This window comes from Sarcophilus harrisii, chromosome 4 (assembly GCF_902635505.1).
Source record: "Sarcophilus harrisii chromosome 4, mSarHar1.11, whole genome shotgun sequence".
In the NCBI taxonomy this organism is placed as follows: domain Eukaryota; kingdom Metazoa; phylum Chordata; class Mammalia; order Dasyuromorphia; family Dasyuridae; genus Sarcophilus; species Sarcophilus harrisii.
In genome coordinates, this window is record NC_045429.1 from 428,800,089 (window position 1) to 428,819,669 (window position 19,581).

Below are 19,581 nucleotides of genomic sequence, written 5' to 3' on the forward strand. Positions count from 1 at the left end.
TTCCCCTGGAAAATCTCCCCACTCCCATCCCTTAGGCTAGAGAGAAGGTGGGTGAGGGGTCTCTGGCTAAGAACAGCAGGGAGAAGGAGGGCATGGCTGCACCAGTGAAATGCTCACATGCAGATACATGTGTACACACACGCATAAATACACTCATGTATGTTTGTAAATATAGTTATATAACACACTTATACCTATTTATACATACGTGTACATATATACATGTGTATTTACATGCATTTATACATATACACACACAATTGGGCAAGCAAAATAGAAAAAAAAAAGGAAAAGATGGAAATCATTTTTCTGTCATCTACATCTTTACTCACTTGCAACAAACGCACCTCTTCCTGTTTTCCTTGGTGGTTCCATTAATTTTCCTTTCCCTATAATGATAGATTGGAAATAACAAAAAACCCTGAATTTCCTTCTTAGCCTACGTTTTCCATAGCTCCAAATCTCCAATCTCTCGTTCCCTTTTGCCTAGTAACACGGAGGACCTGCCCACTGGATCTCAGCTCTGTCCGTGTATTACTTGTGTAATGTTGGTCAAGACATTTCCTCTCTGGAAGCCTCAGTTTCCCACTTTGTAATGGATGAGGATTAGATAGATGATTTCGGAAGTGACTATTATCCTTTAAAAGTGAGAAAGCCATGGGTCTTAAGCATGAGTTCAAGAGTTAGCAGTTCTTGTAACTTTCTCGGGCATATAAGGAGATTTAAACTCCTAAATTTAGATTCACAATCTAATGTTTTCATTAAATTATATTTGCAGTATGTAGGCCCAAGAATGAATTTGGGGCTGATGGAAATAATTAGGAAGAATGTAGTAGAAAGTGTTAGATTTTGAATCAGAAAATCTAAATTTGACTATTTCCTCTTCCACTAAGTTTTAGTGGGATTGAGCAAAGTTCCTCAGCTTCCTCAACTGTCAAATGAAGGCACTGTCCTCTTGCCCAAAAAATCTAAGTCCTATGATCACTCCCAGCCCTGCTCCCCGCTGCCCACCTCCCAGGAGGACTTGTACCTGACCTGTTGCCTCTGGATATCCGCAGGAGGTGCCCTGGCCCACGCCTTCTTCCCCCGCCGTGGGGAAGCACACTTTGACAGGGATGAGCGCTGGTCCTTCAAAAGCCGCAGGGGTCGGAACCTGTTCGTGGTGCTGGCCCATGAGATTGGCCACACACTGGGGCTGGGTCACTCCCCTGCTCCTCGGGCTCTCATGGCGCCCTATTACAAGAGATTGGGGCGAGACTCTGTGCTGAACTGGGATGATGTCCTGGCCATCCAAAACCTGTATGGTGAGCATCCCTCATCTAAACCCCTCCTATCTTCCTTGCGCCTGTCTCCAGCCCCAACAAGTAGATCCAAGCTAACAACATCTCTACTCCATGACTCTCCCACAACATGACCTCCAGGCCCCCAAATCTACTCCTGCCATAATGTTAAATTTCTTGCTCTCCAGAGATCCCAACTATTCAACCCCAAACTTCTTACTCATTGACTCCCTCACCCTCGGGTCATCTCAACAATTTACTTCCACTTGAGACATTTTAAACTATTTTATTCTTCAGAAATGTTCTTTTTAAAATTTTTAATATCTTTTTTTTTTCAAAATACATGCAAAGATAATTTAGTCAATATTTATCCTTACAAAACCTTGTGTTTCAAATTTTCCCCCTTTCTTTCCCTCATCCCTCTTCTTTAGACAGCAAATAATCCAATATAGGTTAAACATGTGGAATTCTTCTGAACATATTTCCACTTAATCACAAGAAAAATCAGATCAAAAAGGTAAAAAAAAAAAAAAAGAAAGAAAAAAAGCAAACAACCAACAAAAAAGGTGAAAATATATGTTGTGGTCCACATTCAGTTACCATAATCCTTTCATCTCAAAAATTTTTAATCCCCCCCTTTAGGTTGTTATGATTTTCACAGCTTACTGATGTGGAACATAGTTTCTTTCCCCAAAGCTGTTCAGGCCCATTTCCAAGATGCCAAGCCACTGAGCAGATGTGGGGGTTCAAGTTGATGCTTCTCCCTCTGGTGATCTCATTGCCTCCTACAGCTTCATTTGTCTGGTACCCTTTTCTCAATCTAATGCCTCCTATCCTTCCCCAGCTCCCCTTGAATCTACCTCTGGTCTCTTTCCTTTTCCCCTTTCCCTCCTCCCCATTATTTAACTTATGAGCACCCCTTGTCTCAAGCAGCCCTCCCCTTTGAGAATCCCTCCTCCTTTCTTATACCTTTCCCCATACTATTTGTGTATTCCCTTCTATTTAGCCTACCCCTCCCCTTTTCGCCTTTCCCCTCCTTCCTTTCAGTAAGTTTTTCTGTAAACCAAATATGTACCACTGGTCTCTAAAAGGCCTCTCTTTCCTGACCCCAATACATCGCTCCCCTCGGCAGCCCATTTCAGAGAACTGGATTTGGAATCAGGGAACACAGATTCAAATACTGGTTCTGTCTCTTCCTATCCATGTTACCTTGGACAAGTCACCTCCCTACTCCATAAAATAAGGAGCTGGGATCTAGAAGGTCTCTTCTAGTCCTGAATCTTTCATCTGTGCTGCTGTTATATATGATCTCTCCAGAAGGCACAGAATTAGGATTCCTGAGTTTTCTCCTGTCCTTTCCCTTTAAATCATAGATTTAAGGCTAGAAGAATCCTTAGGGGGTCATCTCATCTAATCCCTTTATTTTACAAGGCAAATTGAGAATTACTGAGATTAAGTACCTGGTCCAGAGTCACCAGTTTGGAAAAGTCAGATTTTGAACTCATCTCCTTGATTTTGTCCAGCATTCTATCCACCACTGCTGTGATCAATCCTATGGAATCTAGGAACAATAAGAGCCTTTTCCTATTCCTCTTCTTACTGCTCACATTAGGCAGTGAGTCCAGGTTGGTATAACCAGAGCCCCAGCCTTAGCCTTTTTTTTCTCTCTCTAGGACAGCCCCTGGGGGGCTCAGTGGCTGAACAGCTCCCCGGAAAGCTATTCACCAATTTTGAGGACTGGGACCCCCACAGGTCCTGGGACAGGAAATCTGGAGCTAGAGGACCCTACTATTGTCACACTTTTTTTGACACTATCACAGCAGGTAAGGAGACATTCTGCTTGATCTCTGCACCTCCCCCCAAAGGACCACTTCCATCCTGTTAATGGAGAAAGGGAACTAGATGGAATAATCAAGAGACCTGAGTTCAAATTCCTGCTCTATCTCTGTGATCTCAGGCAAATGTCTTAACCTCTCTGAAGCTCAATTTCTTCAGCTGTAAAAGGGAAGACTGGACTAGTTGGCCTCTGAGGTTCACTCATGTTCTAACTTTATGGCTCCTTTTATACCGTTTATTGACTTTGATCCTCAGTTCCCGAGTCTCAAATTCTTCCTGCCCTTTCCTGTCCAACCCTTCTGCCGGATGTCTGAGGTCTGGGGAAGGTAATCTGGGTTTGGGAATTTGGCCCCACTTGCTTGAATGATTCAGAAGTACACTGTCACTGATGTTTATATTATGTAGCCACTCCCTGGGCCTTTGTCTTCCCCTCTGTCTCCATGTAACGTAGCAATGATGGATCCCTACCAAGACACCATTAAGAACTGGGGATGGAGAGGACAAAGTAGAGAAGGACCTAAGTAATCTTTTCCTCCATCTTTTTTTTTTGGGGGGGGGTAGACAAGGACCACCGAGTCTACATCTTTAAAGGAAACCATTTCTGGGAGGTGGGGGCTGATGGCAATGCTTCGGAACCCCAACTCCTGCAGGAGAAATGGGCCAGTTTGCCCCCCGACATCGAAGCAGCTGCTGTGTCCCCGGATGATGGAGACTTCCACTTCTTCAAAGGTACAGAGAGGCCGGGAACTCCCATCTCCTATTTCCTCAAGGTTTCCAAGTGGGTCTGAGCTCCATGGAGACATGGAGCAGTAAGATGAGAAGAACTCTAGAGTTAAAGACTTGGCACTGATGTGGGAACTTTCTCCGGAGCTCAATGAGTCACATCATTAGCTGCTTCTATAAAGTGAGGAGTTAAACTGAATGGCCTGTGAGACCGCTCCCTTCTTAGATCTGTGATCTATGACTTTCTCCCTCTCTCTCTCTCTCCCTCCCTCCTCCTCTTTGTCTGTGTCTCTGTTTCTAGTCTCTCTCTTTTTTTCTCTCTCTCTCTCCCTCCCTCTCTCCCTCCCTCCCTCCTCTCTGTCTGTCTGTCACTCTCTTTCTCTGTCTCTGTCTCTCTCTCCCTGCTCCTCTTTGTCACTCTCTCTGTGTCTGTCTCTTTCTCTCTCTCTCTCTCTCTCTTCTCTACTTTTGTCTCTGTATGTGTGTGTGTGCGAATATGTAGAGCAGAAGTAGAGGCAAGAACTCTCTATCCTTCAGGCTCAAGGCAAAATGGGGCTTTATTGCTGCCGCAAGCTCCCAAATCTGAGCAGAATTCCACCCACTCCCTACACCACTCAATGAAAGCTAAGAAAACCAAAAAGACCCATTTTTCTTTTGAAAGAAGTCTCTTTCCTACCCCCACCTCCATACTCCCTTGAACTTGAATCTGTGACCTCAAGGAAAAATTCATCAATCATAAGATATATCTAGAGCTGATCTGGTCCTAGTCCAGTCTCTTTTTACATATGAAGACACTGAGGTCCACAGGGGGAAGTGACTTGCCCAGATCATATAGGCAGTAATAGGAAGAAACAGGATTCAAACTTGGGCCCTGTGATGTCAAATTTGGAAATCTAAGCTGAAAGCTCTTCCCACATGTTGTATCCCCTGCTCTGTGACCTCACCTGGAAAACAGCCATTTTTTTTTAAGAGTGGGCAAAAGGAAGTGTGGACATGGATAGCAAAGCAGATGGAGAAGGCAGGGGAGAAAGGAAGGGGCAGGCAAGAAAAGGGGCCTCTTCAGAGCTGCTGAGGAGGAGAAAGTGGGAAACATTTCTCACCATCCCTTTGTCTTCACCTGGAGAACTGGGACGGTCCCGGGGCTGGGGTTTCAGCCGACTTGGCCCTGGCTGCCCAGTGCTGACACCTGCTGGGGGTTTGCAGAATGTACCTTCCTCCTCCATGAACTACTTATAAATTGAGAGCCAAGAGGTTTGAAGCTAAAACTCTGGATCTGGCAGGAGCTCACAAACCATATTTTCCAGCCCTCTTATTTTACTGGTGGGGAAAACTTAGGTGTATAGATTTTTCCTTTTTCTCCAAAAATTTCAACAACTTGCCCAAAGTTAAACATGGTAGCAGAGAAGATTTGACTGTTACTCCCTTGTCCAATAAATTTCAGTGGTTTTCCATCCATTCCCTGTAGCATCAAATCTAAACTCTGTTTGCCATTTAAAGCCATTGGAGTTTTCCTGACAAAAGAGTAGTTTGACATTTCCTTTTCCAGCTCATTTTACACATGAGGAAACTGAGGCAAACGAGTGAAGTGGCTCACCCAGAGTGTCGCAGGTCTAAGGCTAGGTCTGAACTCAGGTCCTCCTGACTCTTGGGTGCCCGGGCATTCTATCTGCCCATTTCATCTACAATCCGTTCACATTAGACTTCTTGCAATTTCTCCAACACATTGTCCCCCATGTCTGAGATGCATTTCTTCTTTCCTCTGCATTGTACATTTTCCAGTATTCTTCAGAGCTTAGTTTAAAGGCCACCTTCTCGATCCTGATCCCCCATGAGCTCTAAAAATAAAAATGGGCTTCTATTTTGTGTATTTTGTACAAGTATATGGAACATGAGCTTCCTTGAAGGGAGGAAGTGTTTCTTTCTGCCTCTGCAAACCTAGAGCACATTGTCTGCGAGATAGATGGTGAGTTCTAAATAAGTGTGATTTATTGACTGATCCCAGGTCCTATGACTAGAAGTATTGCTTCCACAGCATTCTAATCCTTCCAATTTTAAAAATTAGTTCTCATCAGCCCTGGAGTCAGGAGGACCTGAATTCAAATCTGGCCTCAGATACTTAACACTTCTTGGCTGTGTGACCCTGGGCAAGTCACTTAACCCCAAAGTACCTCAGCCCCCCCCCCAAAAAAAGAAAAGAAATAGCTCCTTTTAATGTCCAGGAAGCCCAGAATGGGATGGGAGTAGAGAGAGAGAGACAAAAGTAATTTTTGAAAACGCAATGTGTAATTCCCTATCACGTTGCCACAATGGCTCTTTTCTCTGCCGCCATCCTTTTCTAGCCTTATCCCACCCTCTAAAAGTGACCTTCCTCCATTCCTATCTCCTGTTTTGCCCCCATCCTCTCTCCTTACCTCACTGCCCATACTAGTTCTGTCCCGGTTCTGTTCCCACAGGGAGTCGATGCTGGCGGTTCCGGGGCTCAAGGTTACTGAAGGGCTATCCCCAGCTATGCCGAGCAGGAGGACTCCCTCGCCACCCAGATGCTGCATTTTTCTTCCCGCCACTCCACCGAATTGTGCTCTTCAAAGGTCCTCGCTACTATGTGCTGGCTAACGGAGAGCTACAGATTGAACCCTACTACCCCCGAGGTTTAAGGGACTGGGTGGGTGTCCCCTCAGGGGTCCAAGGGGCACTGCCTGGGCCCGAAGGCTCCATCCTTTTCTTCCGGGATGACCGCTACTGGCGGTTTGACCAGATCGCACTGAAGGTGGTAGCCACAGGCCGGTGGGCTGAAGAGCTTCCGTGGCTGGGCTGCTGGGACGCTAACTCTGGGAGGGCTCTGTTTTGAGGCTCTTGATTTATGACTAGTCGGGACTCTGGTGCCCAGCCTTATACTCCTCTGCCATGGGGAGACAGGCTAGTATAGGAAATCTTCACAGTGCCCATGTCTACAGTAGGAAGAGGGAGGAGAGGACTATGGATGGGCCATTCTCCAGCTGAAGTGTCCAAAAGGAGTGTCAGGAAAACAATCAAGAAACAGGACATGACACTGCCCCGTGGACATGATTGTAATGGATGAATCCCAAATAAAGAGAGGAAAGGGGAGGAGGGGGCCACAGCTCGAAAAGGGGAGAGAAAAGGATGAATATTAGAGAGCTAGAAAAATATTTTCTTCCAATCCCACCCTAAGCAGCCCTCGAAGAGCAACAGCAGCAGAGTCAGAGCAGTGGTACCTCTAAGGAAGAATAAACTTCAAGAGTAGACAACTAGAATCTCTCCCAGATGCAGGGTCAGCTGGTCACCTTTCCCTTTGAGCCCTGTTGTCTATCACAATAGCAGCATTCTCTAGGACACACACACACACACACACACACACAGCATTCCTTAAGTCATAGACCCCATAAATAGCTGAGATTCTTAGTGAAAGAGGCTGATTCTCCACCCCAAAATAACCCTGCCCCCAACCAGTGTAGGGCCTGCAATTAAGCTGATTCCATCCCCCCTTCTCCTAATGTCCACTCCCAAGCTCTGGATCTGCCTGCCAGCATCCACAGTTCATGCATCCTTCATATCCCTTGCAGACAATTCCCAGGTAGGGGAAAAAAGACTTACTGGCAAGAACTTTGTTCCGGGAAACAAGACTAGCCCACCAGAATTTTTCTTGTTTTGCCTCATTTTCTCACTTTGTATAAAGGGGAAATGCCTTTTACCCTGGTCTAAATTTTGCTCCCAGAAGGCAGGGGAGGAGATAGATACAGCATATGCTTAATTACTGAGGGGGAGAAGGGAATCGGTCTGAGATGGATCAAGGTTTAGAGAGAGATGCAGTGGATTGAGCTCCTTGGTCACTGTCCCATAATTTGACTTTCAAGGAACAAATCAGGTTAGCTTGAAAATCAGACCTTGGAGAAAACTGAGAAAGAGGGAACATACCAGGCCTCCCCGGCCTCCCCTCCCTGCTACAACTCACACACAATGCTCAATGAATTAATTGATGCACCGAGAGCTTTATTGAACATCCTCCACCACGAAGGGAGGATTCATAAACAAAACTGTCTCCTGGGAAGGGCTTTTTGGTTCTGCCTCAAATTCTTCACGATCTGAAGCACCTGAAATGGCCAAGAGATTATTATAGAGAGAAAAGGAACAGGGCCAAAGAGAGTCTCAGAAAGCAGTGAGCACTGGGGCTGTGCCAATGGGAAGGGTCATGAGTTGGGGTAGCAGCTAGGGATTTTCCACTTGTGGGTCAGGCTTTCTTCTGATCTTTCACCTAAAATACAAGGGTCCCCAGTCTCACAGGGCCAAAATGCAAGGAGAGCAACGGGAAAGAAGATAAAGGGATGAAGACTTGACAGATCCCATGTGGCCCAAATATCACAAGTGGGGTCTGAGCGCCTCTCATGTGGCCATATCAAAGATACCTCATATCCAAAATGGTAACTAAATACCAGGAATAGAGCAGGCTTCCATTTAGGATCTAAGTTAGTGGCTATGAAATCCAGCTTTCTCATTTTACAGATTGGAGAACTGAGGCCCATTTATGACTTCCCAGGGTCATACAGCTAGTGTGAGTTAGGATTTGAATCCAAGACCCCTCTGCCTCCCAGTCTGGTGCCTAATTCACCACACCATTCTACATCTTCTGGATGAGGGCTTAGACACCACCTAGCACGGCCCTTCCCCTCCCACCCCGTATTTAAGGCCCACAAGGCTCACCCCCTTCCCAGTGGTCCAGGATACAGTGCTCAACATAATTGGGGTCACAGTGCAGAGTCTCGCATTTCCTGCAGAAAAGAATCTCACAGCGGGAACAGGGTCCATCATTGGTTCGCTGCTTCTCCAGGAGGCACATCTGCCCGGGCTGGATCCTCTTCCTGGTGGGTGCGGGATGGTGGGAGGGGGAGATCAGTATTGCTTCACATGGGCCAATAGTAGAACCCTTCTCCTCGGGACCTTGCTAATCTAAGGGACTTGGGAGAGATTCCTTCCTCCTACTGCCACCTCCCAATTTTAGACTGCCCAAGGGGATAAAGGGATGAGAGGAACATAGCTAATCTCTCTGGGATATAATAAAATGAAAAGAGACTCTTAAATCTTGGATCCTATCAGTAAGACCCCCCACTAAATTCCCCCCAATCTAACCCACCAGAAGCCATTTCCCCCCCAAGATTGACAGCATCCTTTGGAATTTCAGTACTATGAAGAAACTAAGGAGTACCATCTTCCTTTCTCTCAATAGCCCAGCCCTCTGAGATACCTCCAGAACCAGGAAGAATAGTCAGGAGTCCAGGCTCCCGGTGCTAAGTACCTGTCCACAGGAAAGGCTAGATTGGAGAGAAGGGTAAGGGGACTGAGCCAGGTCCAGAATCCACTCTCAGAGCGCCTCAGGGACGACACCTCAGATGCACTGGACTCTTGACGGAGAGGACAGTAAGATACTGAGCCTTTGTCTTTCCCATCACCATCCTGGAGCTCCTGCCCCGATTCCCAGTAATCCCCCTCCTTCTCTGATGCATTCTCTGCCTCATCTGACTCCTTCTCATCAGAATTCTCCTCCTCTTCATTGTCCCCCTCTTCCACTTCATTATCCAGGAATTCTTCTGGATTCTTTTTCCACAGAGGGATCTTCAGACCTAGGAAGTTGGGGCAAAGGAAATCTCAGTACCATTTCACCCTTAGCCTAGCTTTTCCCCATTAAGATCTTGGGCACCAAAAGAACTAACAATTTCTACCATGACCACCAATCAAGTGAGAAACTCTCATTTTACAGATAGGGAAAATGAGGTCCAGAGAGGTTCAGTGGACTTGTACATAGCCAGTAAGTTGCCAGTTGTCAGTTATCTGCAAGAACAGAAGGATGACTAGACAAACCTTTTCCACATTCTCAGTCTGTAACATTTCAGAATTCTCCCTTTCTTGTCTCTCTTCTCTCTCTCTCTCGGTAATTGGGGTTAAGTGACTTGCTCAGGGCCACACAGATAGTAAATGTTAAGTGTTTAAAATCAGATTTGAACTCAGATCCTCCTGATTCCAGGGCCAATGCTCTATGTACAATATCATCTAACTTTTCCTCTTTCTTTTCTGTGCCTCTGCCACCACACTTGTACAAGGTTACCTTTGTTGTTGTTGCTCAATCTTTTCAGTTTGCCATTATTTCCTCCGGCTTATTTTACAGATGAGGAAACTGAGGCAAACAAGTTTAAGTGATTTGGCCAGAGCCATACAGCTGATGAGGTCACATTCAAACTCAGGTCTTTGTGACTGCAAGCCAGGTACTCTGTCCATTACACTATCATAAGCCTTATCATCTGTCAGTTATTAGTCTCCTAACAGATTTTCCTGCCTCCACTTCCTTCTCCAGTTCACCTTTCAAATTATAAGGATCATCTCTTATATTCATAGACCCTATCGTGACACTCTACTGTTTTCCTTAGTCTTGGAAGGCAGGGTGCGGTGCTCTTCCCCTTCCCTCAACTTCCCCTATAACTTCTCCCACCCCCTTCCCCAGAAGGTTTTCCCCCTCATTCTCTTTAGCTCAAACATCAAGTTCTGAAAAATGAAAGGGATGTGAGGATCTATTGCCTATCTGGGATTTAGCTGACCTGGGATGAAACATTTGCTGTGAACAATTTACAAAGAGGGTAACTGAGAGGGGTCCTGCTTTTTCAAGTATGGGTGCCATAATAATAGCTCTCTAATTCAATTTCTATAGGAAATACAACTGTGTGTGTGTCAAGAAGAGCCCTCTCAATCACCCTCCTGTCCCACTCACCATTGCCCCGCTTATCCATTCCTTAGTTATTTCTGTGTCACTTGGGAAATTTGTCCCCACACTACTTAACCCACCTCAGGAGTGTGTCCTATCCCACTCTAGAGAACAAAAGTGACAAGGGCTTCCCCTTATCCCTACATATCTTGGTCTTATCATCACAATTATTGTTAGGTCACAATGGAGTTGGAACCCCAGCCTCCCAAGAGTCAGACCAGGAAGGGGCCTCCTTGTCCTGGATGCCTGAAAACTGCAAGCCTCAGGGGTTTTCTTCCTCCTCGTTCTCCCCCTCTTTCCCATCTTTTTTCTAGCCCTAGCCCTCCAAATCGTGCCCCTTCTTTTTGTCCTCCTGGAAGAAAAACTTCCCCAAATGGAGGAGAATGTGAGAACCTGAAGAATAGGGTGTGAATCCAGTCTAATTTGGGATGAAACAGTGTGGAGCTTAAGGAAAAAAGGGAAAGATCTCTGTTCCCCAACCTTAATTTCCAATTTTCCACAGCTTTCAGGGAGCTCCCAGGCTAAGGAAACACACACACACACACACACACACACACACACACACACACACAATGCCTGCCCTAGGGCAATGCCATCTGTTTTCCTAATAAAAATCAAGGGAAATATTTAGCTGTGAAAAAACTAACAAGAATATAAGGGATTATATAATATATATATATACATAATATATATATATATATACATATAATATATATATATACATAATTTATATGTATATGTATATATACATATTATGTATATATACATTATGTATATATATATATACATATAATATATATATATACATAATTTCCCAAAAGGGAATATTTTTAATCGATTAGAACTTAAAACTGCACAAAAGACTTTTGAAACACTCTGTATATACTTTCTCATATCCAGATGGATAACATGAACAGACTTATAAACAGTAGAAAGTAAACTCCCTGAGGGCAAGGAGGAGAAGAGGAATCTGTTTGGGGCATGGTTCTGGAACAAAGGGGACCAGGACTATTTGTCTTTATGATGCCAGCCCTAGCACAATTTCTGGGCTGGAAACAGATGGGAAGATGACGGATAGATCAGATAGAGAGATTTACATACATATATACACATATATGTGTATATTAGAGCTATAGGACAGGAGGAGGAACAAGGTCGAGGGAGAAAAGCCATCCTCCTTTTCTGGTTAGGGTTTGCCTTTTATGACCAAGTGTCCCGAACTGCGCTGTAGTTTTTTCCTACTCTCTCCTTTCTCTGTTTCTTTCTGTTTATGACCCTTCTTTCCTTCTTTAAACTCTTTCTCCAAGCCCAATTGTTCTCCATATAATTTTCAAGTTGTCAGGGCCCCAAATTAAATGAACATTGATTTCACACTGTTGCCAGCAATTAGGCAAAGATGTTAAACATGAAAACCGAGGAAGGGAGATGGCAATCATCGCCAGACATGAGATTCTTACGTTTAAAGATTTATCAGCAAAGCAAGATTCTATTATTTATGTAGTGGTGTCAGCTCCTGTAGGAATGTGTTCACTCAGACTTATACATAAGGCAATTAATTATTTAGTCATTCAGTCACACAATTAATGGTTCTTAGACAGGTGAGCTCCCATAGGAGGTCTAAGCTCTCCCTGCCTGTACCGCAAGGCCTTCTGCTAGTGGGATAGAGAACGGACTTCTTTGGGACATAATCCTGAGATTGGGGGGATAATTTTTTCCATGGGAACAATCAGTACTGAGGTATTTTCCAAGTGACTCTGGCAGCGGCCTGGTTCATTTAAGCACAAATGTGAGGGGAAAATACAGTGAACTAGAAGTGTTGAAGGAGAACTGACTGAGAAACATAGGAAGTGGGGATGCTGCAGAAGCCATGACCGGTTCTATGGCTTGTCTTCACCTGGACTGGTGAAAAACTTTGAGGATATTTTTTCTTCTTCTTCCTTGTTCTGACACTTACTATGATTTCAAGAGGACAGTTCAAGGCAAAAAAAAAACCGTCAGTCTCATCTTGCTGAGAGGAGCCAGGGACTAAAGAGCCCACGATGTTCTTTACTGCTTATCCAAGCAGCAAAGTTCCATTTCAAAAAGTCCATTCTGATCCTAAGGCCCTGCTGGGCTACAGTGATATCATGAGTGAGAGCTATCACTTTCCCTTCCATCCCAGCACCATGGTGGTGAATATTAAACAGGCAGACCTTGTGATCTGTGTTCTCAATCAGAAGACTGAAGAAATCAAAAACCGACTCCACTCATTGGAAGAGGGAAAATAGTGGGAAAGGTTGTGCTCCATGATATCTGTAGCTAATACTGGATTCCATCATATTTCTGCTCATTTGATTAATTAAACTATTTCCCTAACTGCAAACTGGAGGCTGGAGAATTTTGTCAGAATTTAAGAGGAAATGGAGACTTTTCAGGGAAGTCAAGGTACATGAGCCAGAGAGCCTTGGAGTATTATGTACTTCTTCCCAGTGAATCTGTGGGATGCAATCTTTTCCTGCACAGTGCTCCCACAAGCCCATTTCATGGGATCCTTTCTATTCCACAAGTTCCCTTTGACTCTGGCTCAAAGATCCCTTTGATTAACTCCAGTGCTTTCTGCCTTTTCCCTAAGCCCGGGACAGTCCCAGCTTTTGTCTCCTCCTCCTTAAGATGTTTCTTCTCCTCATTGTCTCGGGCCTCCCTCTGCGGCAGTCTCAAGCTGGGTGGGGTCCCTGCCTGGAGTTGTTCTCCGGGGGTGTCCTTTCTGCGGTCACTAGCCCTTTATCCACTTCCTGGCAACTCAGTAACTTGGTGATTTCACAGAAAACGTTCACACAGACAACACAACGTTCCCACAGTCCCTGTATTGCTGGTTAGTGTTTCACATTCCAGCAGGAACGAAGAACCTTGGCAGGGGTTCCGTGTTTCTCTGAGCTTCCATAGAAATGAATCGGATCCCTAATTACTCTTGTCATTGTTTCCTTGTTCCATTAATCCAGTTAATCCAGTTATGTGTTTGGTCCATGCTTCCAAAATAGAAGCAGGTGTGGAGTTGGTGTAGCATCGTGGAAAAAGCACTGCATTTAGAGCCATACAACCTGAGTTCAAATTCTAAATCCCCAAACCTCAATTTCTATATCTATAAAAATGCTAGGTGGTGCAGTGGATAGAGCACCAGCCCTGAAGTCAGGAGGACCTGAGTTCAAATCTGATTTCAGACACTTAACACTTCCTGGCTGTGTGATCCTGGGCAAGTCACTTAGCCCCAATTGCCTCATCCAAAAAAAAAAAAAAAAAGTATTAGATTACATAGCCTCTAAGGCAGGGGTCCTCAAACTTTTTAAATAGGGGGCCAGTTCACTGTCCCTCAGACTGTTGGAGGGCCGGACTATAGTAAAAACAAAAACTTTGTTATGTGGGCCGTTAAATAAAGAAACTTCATAGCCCGAGTGAGGGGAATAATCGTCTTCAGCTGCTGCATCTGGCCCCTGGGCCGTAGTTTGAGGACCCCTGATCTAGATGTTATTATTTTTAACATTTATATACTATTCCATAATTGGTGGACATCTCTTGGTTTCCAGTTCTTTGCCACTACAAAAAGTGGAGCTATTAAAAAACTTCTGTACATGTAAGTCTTTTTTTTATATATAGGATTTGGAGTCTGATCCAATGAAAAAACCCAGCAATACATGTAATTGTAATGCCCCTTTCTTATGTAAACATTTTCTTTATTAAAAGGGACAGAAAAAAAGGATTTTTTTTTTGTGTGTGATAAACACAGAGAAAAGCAGCTTGAGGAGAGACACAGTCAGTCCTGAGAAGAAAGACCTGAGAAAAAAGTAATCCCTCAGAAGTAAAATTACTGAAAGATGGTAAATTCGGGTGCAGGTCATTGATTTCCAGAAGTTAATTTATATGTAATAGGTTGACTGGCCCGTGAGATCCCAATAGAAGCTACATAAGGACTACAGAAAATGAAAACCTACAGAGCCAAGATAGTCAACAGAAAAGAGAAATAGAACAGAAACAGAAAATAATAGCAGTTGCTTTGAACTGAGCCCAGTTGAGGCGAGCTGACTAGAAAGAGACTTAGCAGTTGATGTGGGGAGCTAATCTGAATAGAGGAAGGCTCTGATGCTGGGAGCTGATTGGAGACAGCAGATTCCCCTGCTGTTTGAAGCATTAACTAGGCGGAGGTTTTTCTCTTTCGCACTGTTAGCTGCCTGAGAGACAGGCTTGTTTACTTCGCCCTTCACTGACCTCCACAATGCTAGAAGGGGGAGAAACAATCTCCCCCTCCTCACAGTCCAGAGCACTAACCTGATTAGCATTGCAGAAGTAGAACTGATTTTCTTTGAAAGAGTATAATGCTGCCCCAGCACCAAGCCAAAGGAAGAGGCTTAAGGCTGCTACTTACTAAAAAATAAAATAAAATAAAATAAAAACTTCAGGCTACATCAGCAGTCTGAGAGCAACAGAGAAGCAGCTTCATCCAGCAACAGGTAAAGCCCAGAAACAGGAGCAGAACAGCCTAGCAGGTGATAAAGGGTATATATATTCCCTAAAGAGACAGAGACATTAGGGGGTATAATCCAACGATGTCCACTCAGACCTAAGAGTTTTTCTACTCATGCTATGTCTCTTCTAAGTTTGGGCTCTTATAACAATGTGCCTTGGTGGTGTGGCCAGGTTTATGGGAAAACACGATTATTATACCTTCGCCTCCTATTTGTAAATGTTTCATGATTAAATTAATAGCGTCATCTTGGCTGGGACCACTGAGGATGGGAAAGCTACAACTGGGAGTAGTCAGAGTATATCTCCCTCAATACTAAAGGTCTCCTAGGACCGTGAGAGTGAGTTGCAGCAACATGCTCCCCCGTCTGAAGAATCATTCAAACATTTAAAGCTTGAAGCTTTGGAGCTAGCGGGCAGATGTTGAGAGCCTCCCCAGCATAGACCTCAAGGGCTAGATATTCAGAGGAAGCAGGATGGGAAAGTCAAGGGAGTTAATTCTTCCCAGAGGATGTAGGTCTGGAGTTGGGTCTTGAAAGACAGATGCCATTTGAAGAAACACAGAGAAAGAGGGAGAGATTCTGGTTGCTTTTTAAATAAAACAGATTTGATAAAGAGTGACCAAGAGATAAGTAGCCAGACAGAGACAGACAGAGAGAGGCAGACATAAATATAGAGAGACCAAGACAAATAGCTAGTCAGGCGGATGGAGAGGCAGAAAAACTGAAGAAAGGATATGTTGTCCATAGAAATCCTTTCAGGACCTGCTTCACCCCTCCAGTTTCTCCCCTTTCCAGCATCTCCCCCTTTCTCTCCAAACCAGGCCTTTCTGCCACAAGTCAGAAAAAAATTAATTATTTACCAGCTGAAATTTGCTGTACTCCCGGGAGCAAGGCCAGTCAGAGCCTTCCGGTGGCCGCCCTGAAGGGTTAATAGGGAGTGTTTGTAGCAGCCCCCATCACCAAGGAGAGGAGAGCTCAGCCGCAAAGCCAGCAGGAACCGTCCAGCCACCTTGAGTAGTGCTGGGGATGGGTGGGGGGGAGAGAAGGGAGGGCCACTCACCAGGGCAGCTCCTACCCGTCCCATTGCAGTGGTAACAGGTCCTCAGGATGGCCTCGGCAGTCAGAAGGGTGAGGTAGTCACCGGCTAACTTGGCGGGGAAGGGAGAGAGAGAGAAGTTTAGGAAGGTATTCAGGAACCCAGGGGGCAGGGAGAGATGAGGTCGGACTCAGTTTGCCATGGAGATGAAGCCGGAAGAGTGAGCCAAGTGGGGAGAATGGATTTCTGAGGGAAGTGGGGAGAGAGGCAGCGGAGAGCGGCTCAGGAGGGACTCTCTCAGCGTGGCCCCCCTGTGTCACAGAACCCCAGGGGTCGCCAGGTGGAAGGAAGAGGACCCCAGGGGGAAGAAGCTGGGGTTTGACCCACAGTTAAGACTCGGAAGATGAGCGGGGGGCCATTTGCCACCAGCCCCTCTAAGTCCCAGCCCAGTGGTAGGACAGCGTCTGGACTCCCAGATCCCCCAATCCGCAGCATTCGGCCCTTTAAGTCCAGCGAACAGTACCTGGAGGCGATGAAAGAGGACCTCGCTGACTGGCTCAGGAATCTCTACCAATTGGATATCGGCTCAGCCAACTTCCTGGAGATGCTGGAGACCGGCCAGCTGCTGTGCCAACATGCCAATGCGGTCACCCGGGCCGCCCGGGACTTCCTGGCCCGATCCCCGGCCTCGGCCCAGAAAATCTGGCTGCCCCGATCGGGGGTTTGCTGCAATGGGGCGGCCCAGCCAGGAACCTTCCAGGCTCGGGACAACATCTCCAACTTCATCCAATGGTGCCGGAAGGAGATGGGCATCAAAGGTACCCATCCGCGAGCCCCCTGGGAGCCCCTGGGAAAGAGCATGTGCCTGGGGTCTAACTCAGCCAGACAGAAGCGGGCGCCCTCATGGAGAGAGGACTAAACCAGTCAGAACTAACTTGCCAGGTTTCCTTCTTTTTGACAAGAGGTAAACTTGTCAAAAAGAGTTCAAATCCTGCCTCAGATAATTATTAGCTGTGTGATCCTGGGCAAGTCACTTAATTTCTCACAGCCTCAGTTTCCTCATCTATAAAATGAAAATAGTAACACTCTACTTTGCCTACCTCTCTTCTCACTTTTTCTTTCTGTCTCTCTTTGTCTCTCTGTCTCTTTCTCCCGCCCCCTTGCTCACTCTTTCTCCTGCTCTCTCTCTATCTACCTACCTGTCCACCTTTTTGTCTGGTTCTATGACTTTCTATCTCTCTATTTACCTACTTATCTATCAATTTATCCACCTCTGCCTATCTTTATTCTTTCATGTATGAATTATTTGTTCATCCATCAATTTATCTATTCATCTTCATATTTATTTATCTATTTATTTATCTATCTATCTATCTATCTATTTATTTATTTATTTAGTGGAGTGCTGGATCTGTGATTTCATGGATATGAAGAACTCCCAGTGAGGAAATTCCCTTTACCAAACAAGCAGTTTTAGTATTGTAGAAAGAGTACAAGTTTTGTAGTCAAAAACTGAGTTCAAATCCTGCCTCTGATGCTCATTACTTGTGTAACCTTACAAAAGCCGCTTATCTCCTTGGGCTTCTGGAGGAGTTTCCTTATCTGCAAATTGAAAAGGTGGACTAAGTAATCTCTGAGGCTCCTTCTAGGTCTACATTTAGATCTCTCTATTATCTGAGGTTTTATTGAGAGTTTAAGTGACTTGTCTAGGGTCACACATCCAGTATGTGTTGGAGAACTTGAATTCAAGCCTATATCTTGCTGTCTCCCACTTAGATAGAAGCTTAGCAGTATTGTCTAGGAACTGTTAAAAGGATGTTAATAGTTAAAAAGATATTAATAGCCAGACAAATACGGGTAGAAAGATAGACAGACAGACAGATAGGATTGAATTGAAAAAAAAAAAAAATGAGAATGAAATGCTGGGATGATGAGGATATCATGACAGAATAATCTTTTTCTCGACGCAGCACTATTGCTGTCCTAATGCCATTCTTTTAGGCAGACAGCAGTCTTTTTAATAAGCCCCATCCTTGTCTGTCAAGTGGACCCCATTTTGTCCAGTCTTCTGCCCTCAGGTTGAACTGAATATTGTGCTCCTAGAGGATTTTTTTTTTTTTGGATGGGTGTGGGTTGGGGGGAGTAGGTAGTACATCAATGCAGGGAACTCCCAGTGTAGAAACTCCCTTCATTGATGCAGATATAACACACCTGCAATTTTCAGTCTGAGGGCGTTGCCCATGGCACTCTTCAAAGCTACATAGCTTGCCCATGTTTGCACAGCCATGACAGGTTAGAAGCAAGACTTGGAATCAAGTTTTCTTTATGCCAATACTCCAACCTAGGTTCTGTTGCTTCCCACTCAAATGTTTTATGACCTCTGAGGTCTCTTTGAGCCACCGTTTCCCCATCTGTAAAATGGATCTCTCAGAATAAAGACGTAAAGATGATCTCCCAAGTCTCTCAGTCTCTTCGAATTCTGACATTTTAGGAAGCTAAGATTCCATTTGTTCTGAGAGCCCCAAAATGGGATGGATCACCACGGGAATTTCTCCTTTTCCAAGAAGGGAAAGGAAAAGGGGAAGAAGTTAATCTACCCCCATTCTCCCTTCCTCTCTGCCCCACAGAGGTGCTGATGTTTGAGACAGAGGACTTGGTGCTTAGGAAGAATGAAAAGCATGTGGTCTTGTGCCTGCTGGAGCTGGGACGGCGAGCCTGGAGGTTTGGGGTAGCGGCTCCCACCCTGGTGCACCTGGAGGAGGAGATTGAGGAGGAATTGCGGCAGGAGCTGGCCCTGCCCCCACCTGACCCTCCTCCCCCAGCTCCTCCGGCCCGGCAACCCTGCCATTTCAAAAACTTGGACCAGATGGTGAGGGATGCAGGGGAAGGAGGGAGGGATCATTACATACACCCTTAAGCTTTCCCCAGCCTACCAGTCCAGACATCTAGTCCTGCTTACTGAAGAACTAATATGGGGGAAGAGCCACGATGCAGAGCTAAGAAACTCCCTAGACCACCATTTTAGCCTCTTGGGGTGACTGCTCTCTCTCCAGCTTCCAGAACCAGAAAGGCAGGAGCTCTGAATTTTAGTCACTAATGAAATTGTTATGTGACTTATGACCTCGGTCAAATCATTTCCCCTGCCTACATGCAGAGAAATGTGAAAAATGAAGGTTTTCTATAGTCCCTTAGAGATTTTACCCTCCAATTTATCCTACTCTTCCTGGAGCACAATGATCTCCCCTCCCTCCTGCTCCCAGACAAGATCCCAACTGATCTCCCAAGTCTGCCAGAGAGATGCCGTAATACCCCTTAGTCCTCCTCCTTTCTCAGCCCTGCATGTGTGTGTGAGAGGGCTGATGGGATGGAGACTGAGTTCAGAAAAGTGGCTTTGATAGGGAATACAAGGAGTCCTCCAGAAACTCACTTCCTGTCTTCCCTTGC

The 19,581-nt window shown here is 45.3% G+C and overlaps 2 protein-coding genes across 3 annotated transcripts in view; one reads left to right on the forward strand and one right to left on the reverse strand.

The window, feature by feature from the left end:
* Nucleotides 1–19,581, forward strand: part of MMP28 (matrix metallopeptidase 28) — a 44,021-nt gene that overhangs the window by 19,759 nt on the left and 4,681 nt on the right. The window contains exons 5-8 of one of the 2 annotated variants that reach the window (XM_031967578.1): nucleotides 1,059–1,304; nucleotides 2,954–3,103; nucleotides 3,678–3,845; nucleotides 6,293–7,839. In XM_031967578.1, coding sequence (XP_031823438.1) covers nucleotides 1,059–1,304; nucleotides 2,954–3,103; nucleotides 3,678–3,845; nucleotides 6,293–6,687 — 959 coding nt within the window. In that variant the 3' untranslated portion in view covers nucleotides 6,688–7,839. Of the gene's footprint in view, nucleotides 1–1,058; nucleotides 1,305–2,953; nucleotides 3,104–3,677; nucleotides 3,846–6,292; nucleotides 7,840–18,764; nucleotides 19,007–19,581 lie in introns of those variants that run through there. The other variant, XM_031967579.1, reaches the window with a different exon arrangement.
* On the reverse strand, nucleotides 7,827–11,261 carry C4H17orf50 (chromosome 4 C17orf50 homolog). The gene is made up of 4 exons (XM_012549759.3): nucleotides 10,612–11,261; nucleotides 9,148–9,472; nucleotides 8,556–8,713; nucleotides 7,827–7,948 (listed from the first exon to the last, which is right to left on the reverse strand). The coding sequence occupies exons 1-4, from the start codon at nucleotides 10,628–10,630 to the stop codon at nucleotides 7,848–7,850; spliced, it is 603 nt and encodes a 200-aa protein (XP_012405213.1). The 5' UTR covers nucleotides 10,631–11,261; the 3' UTR covers nucleotides 7,827–7,847.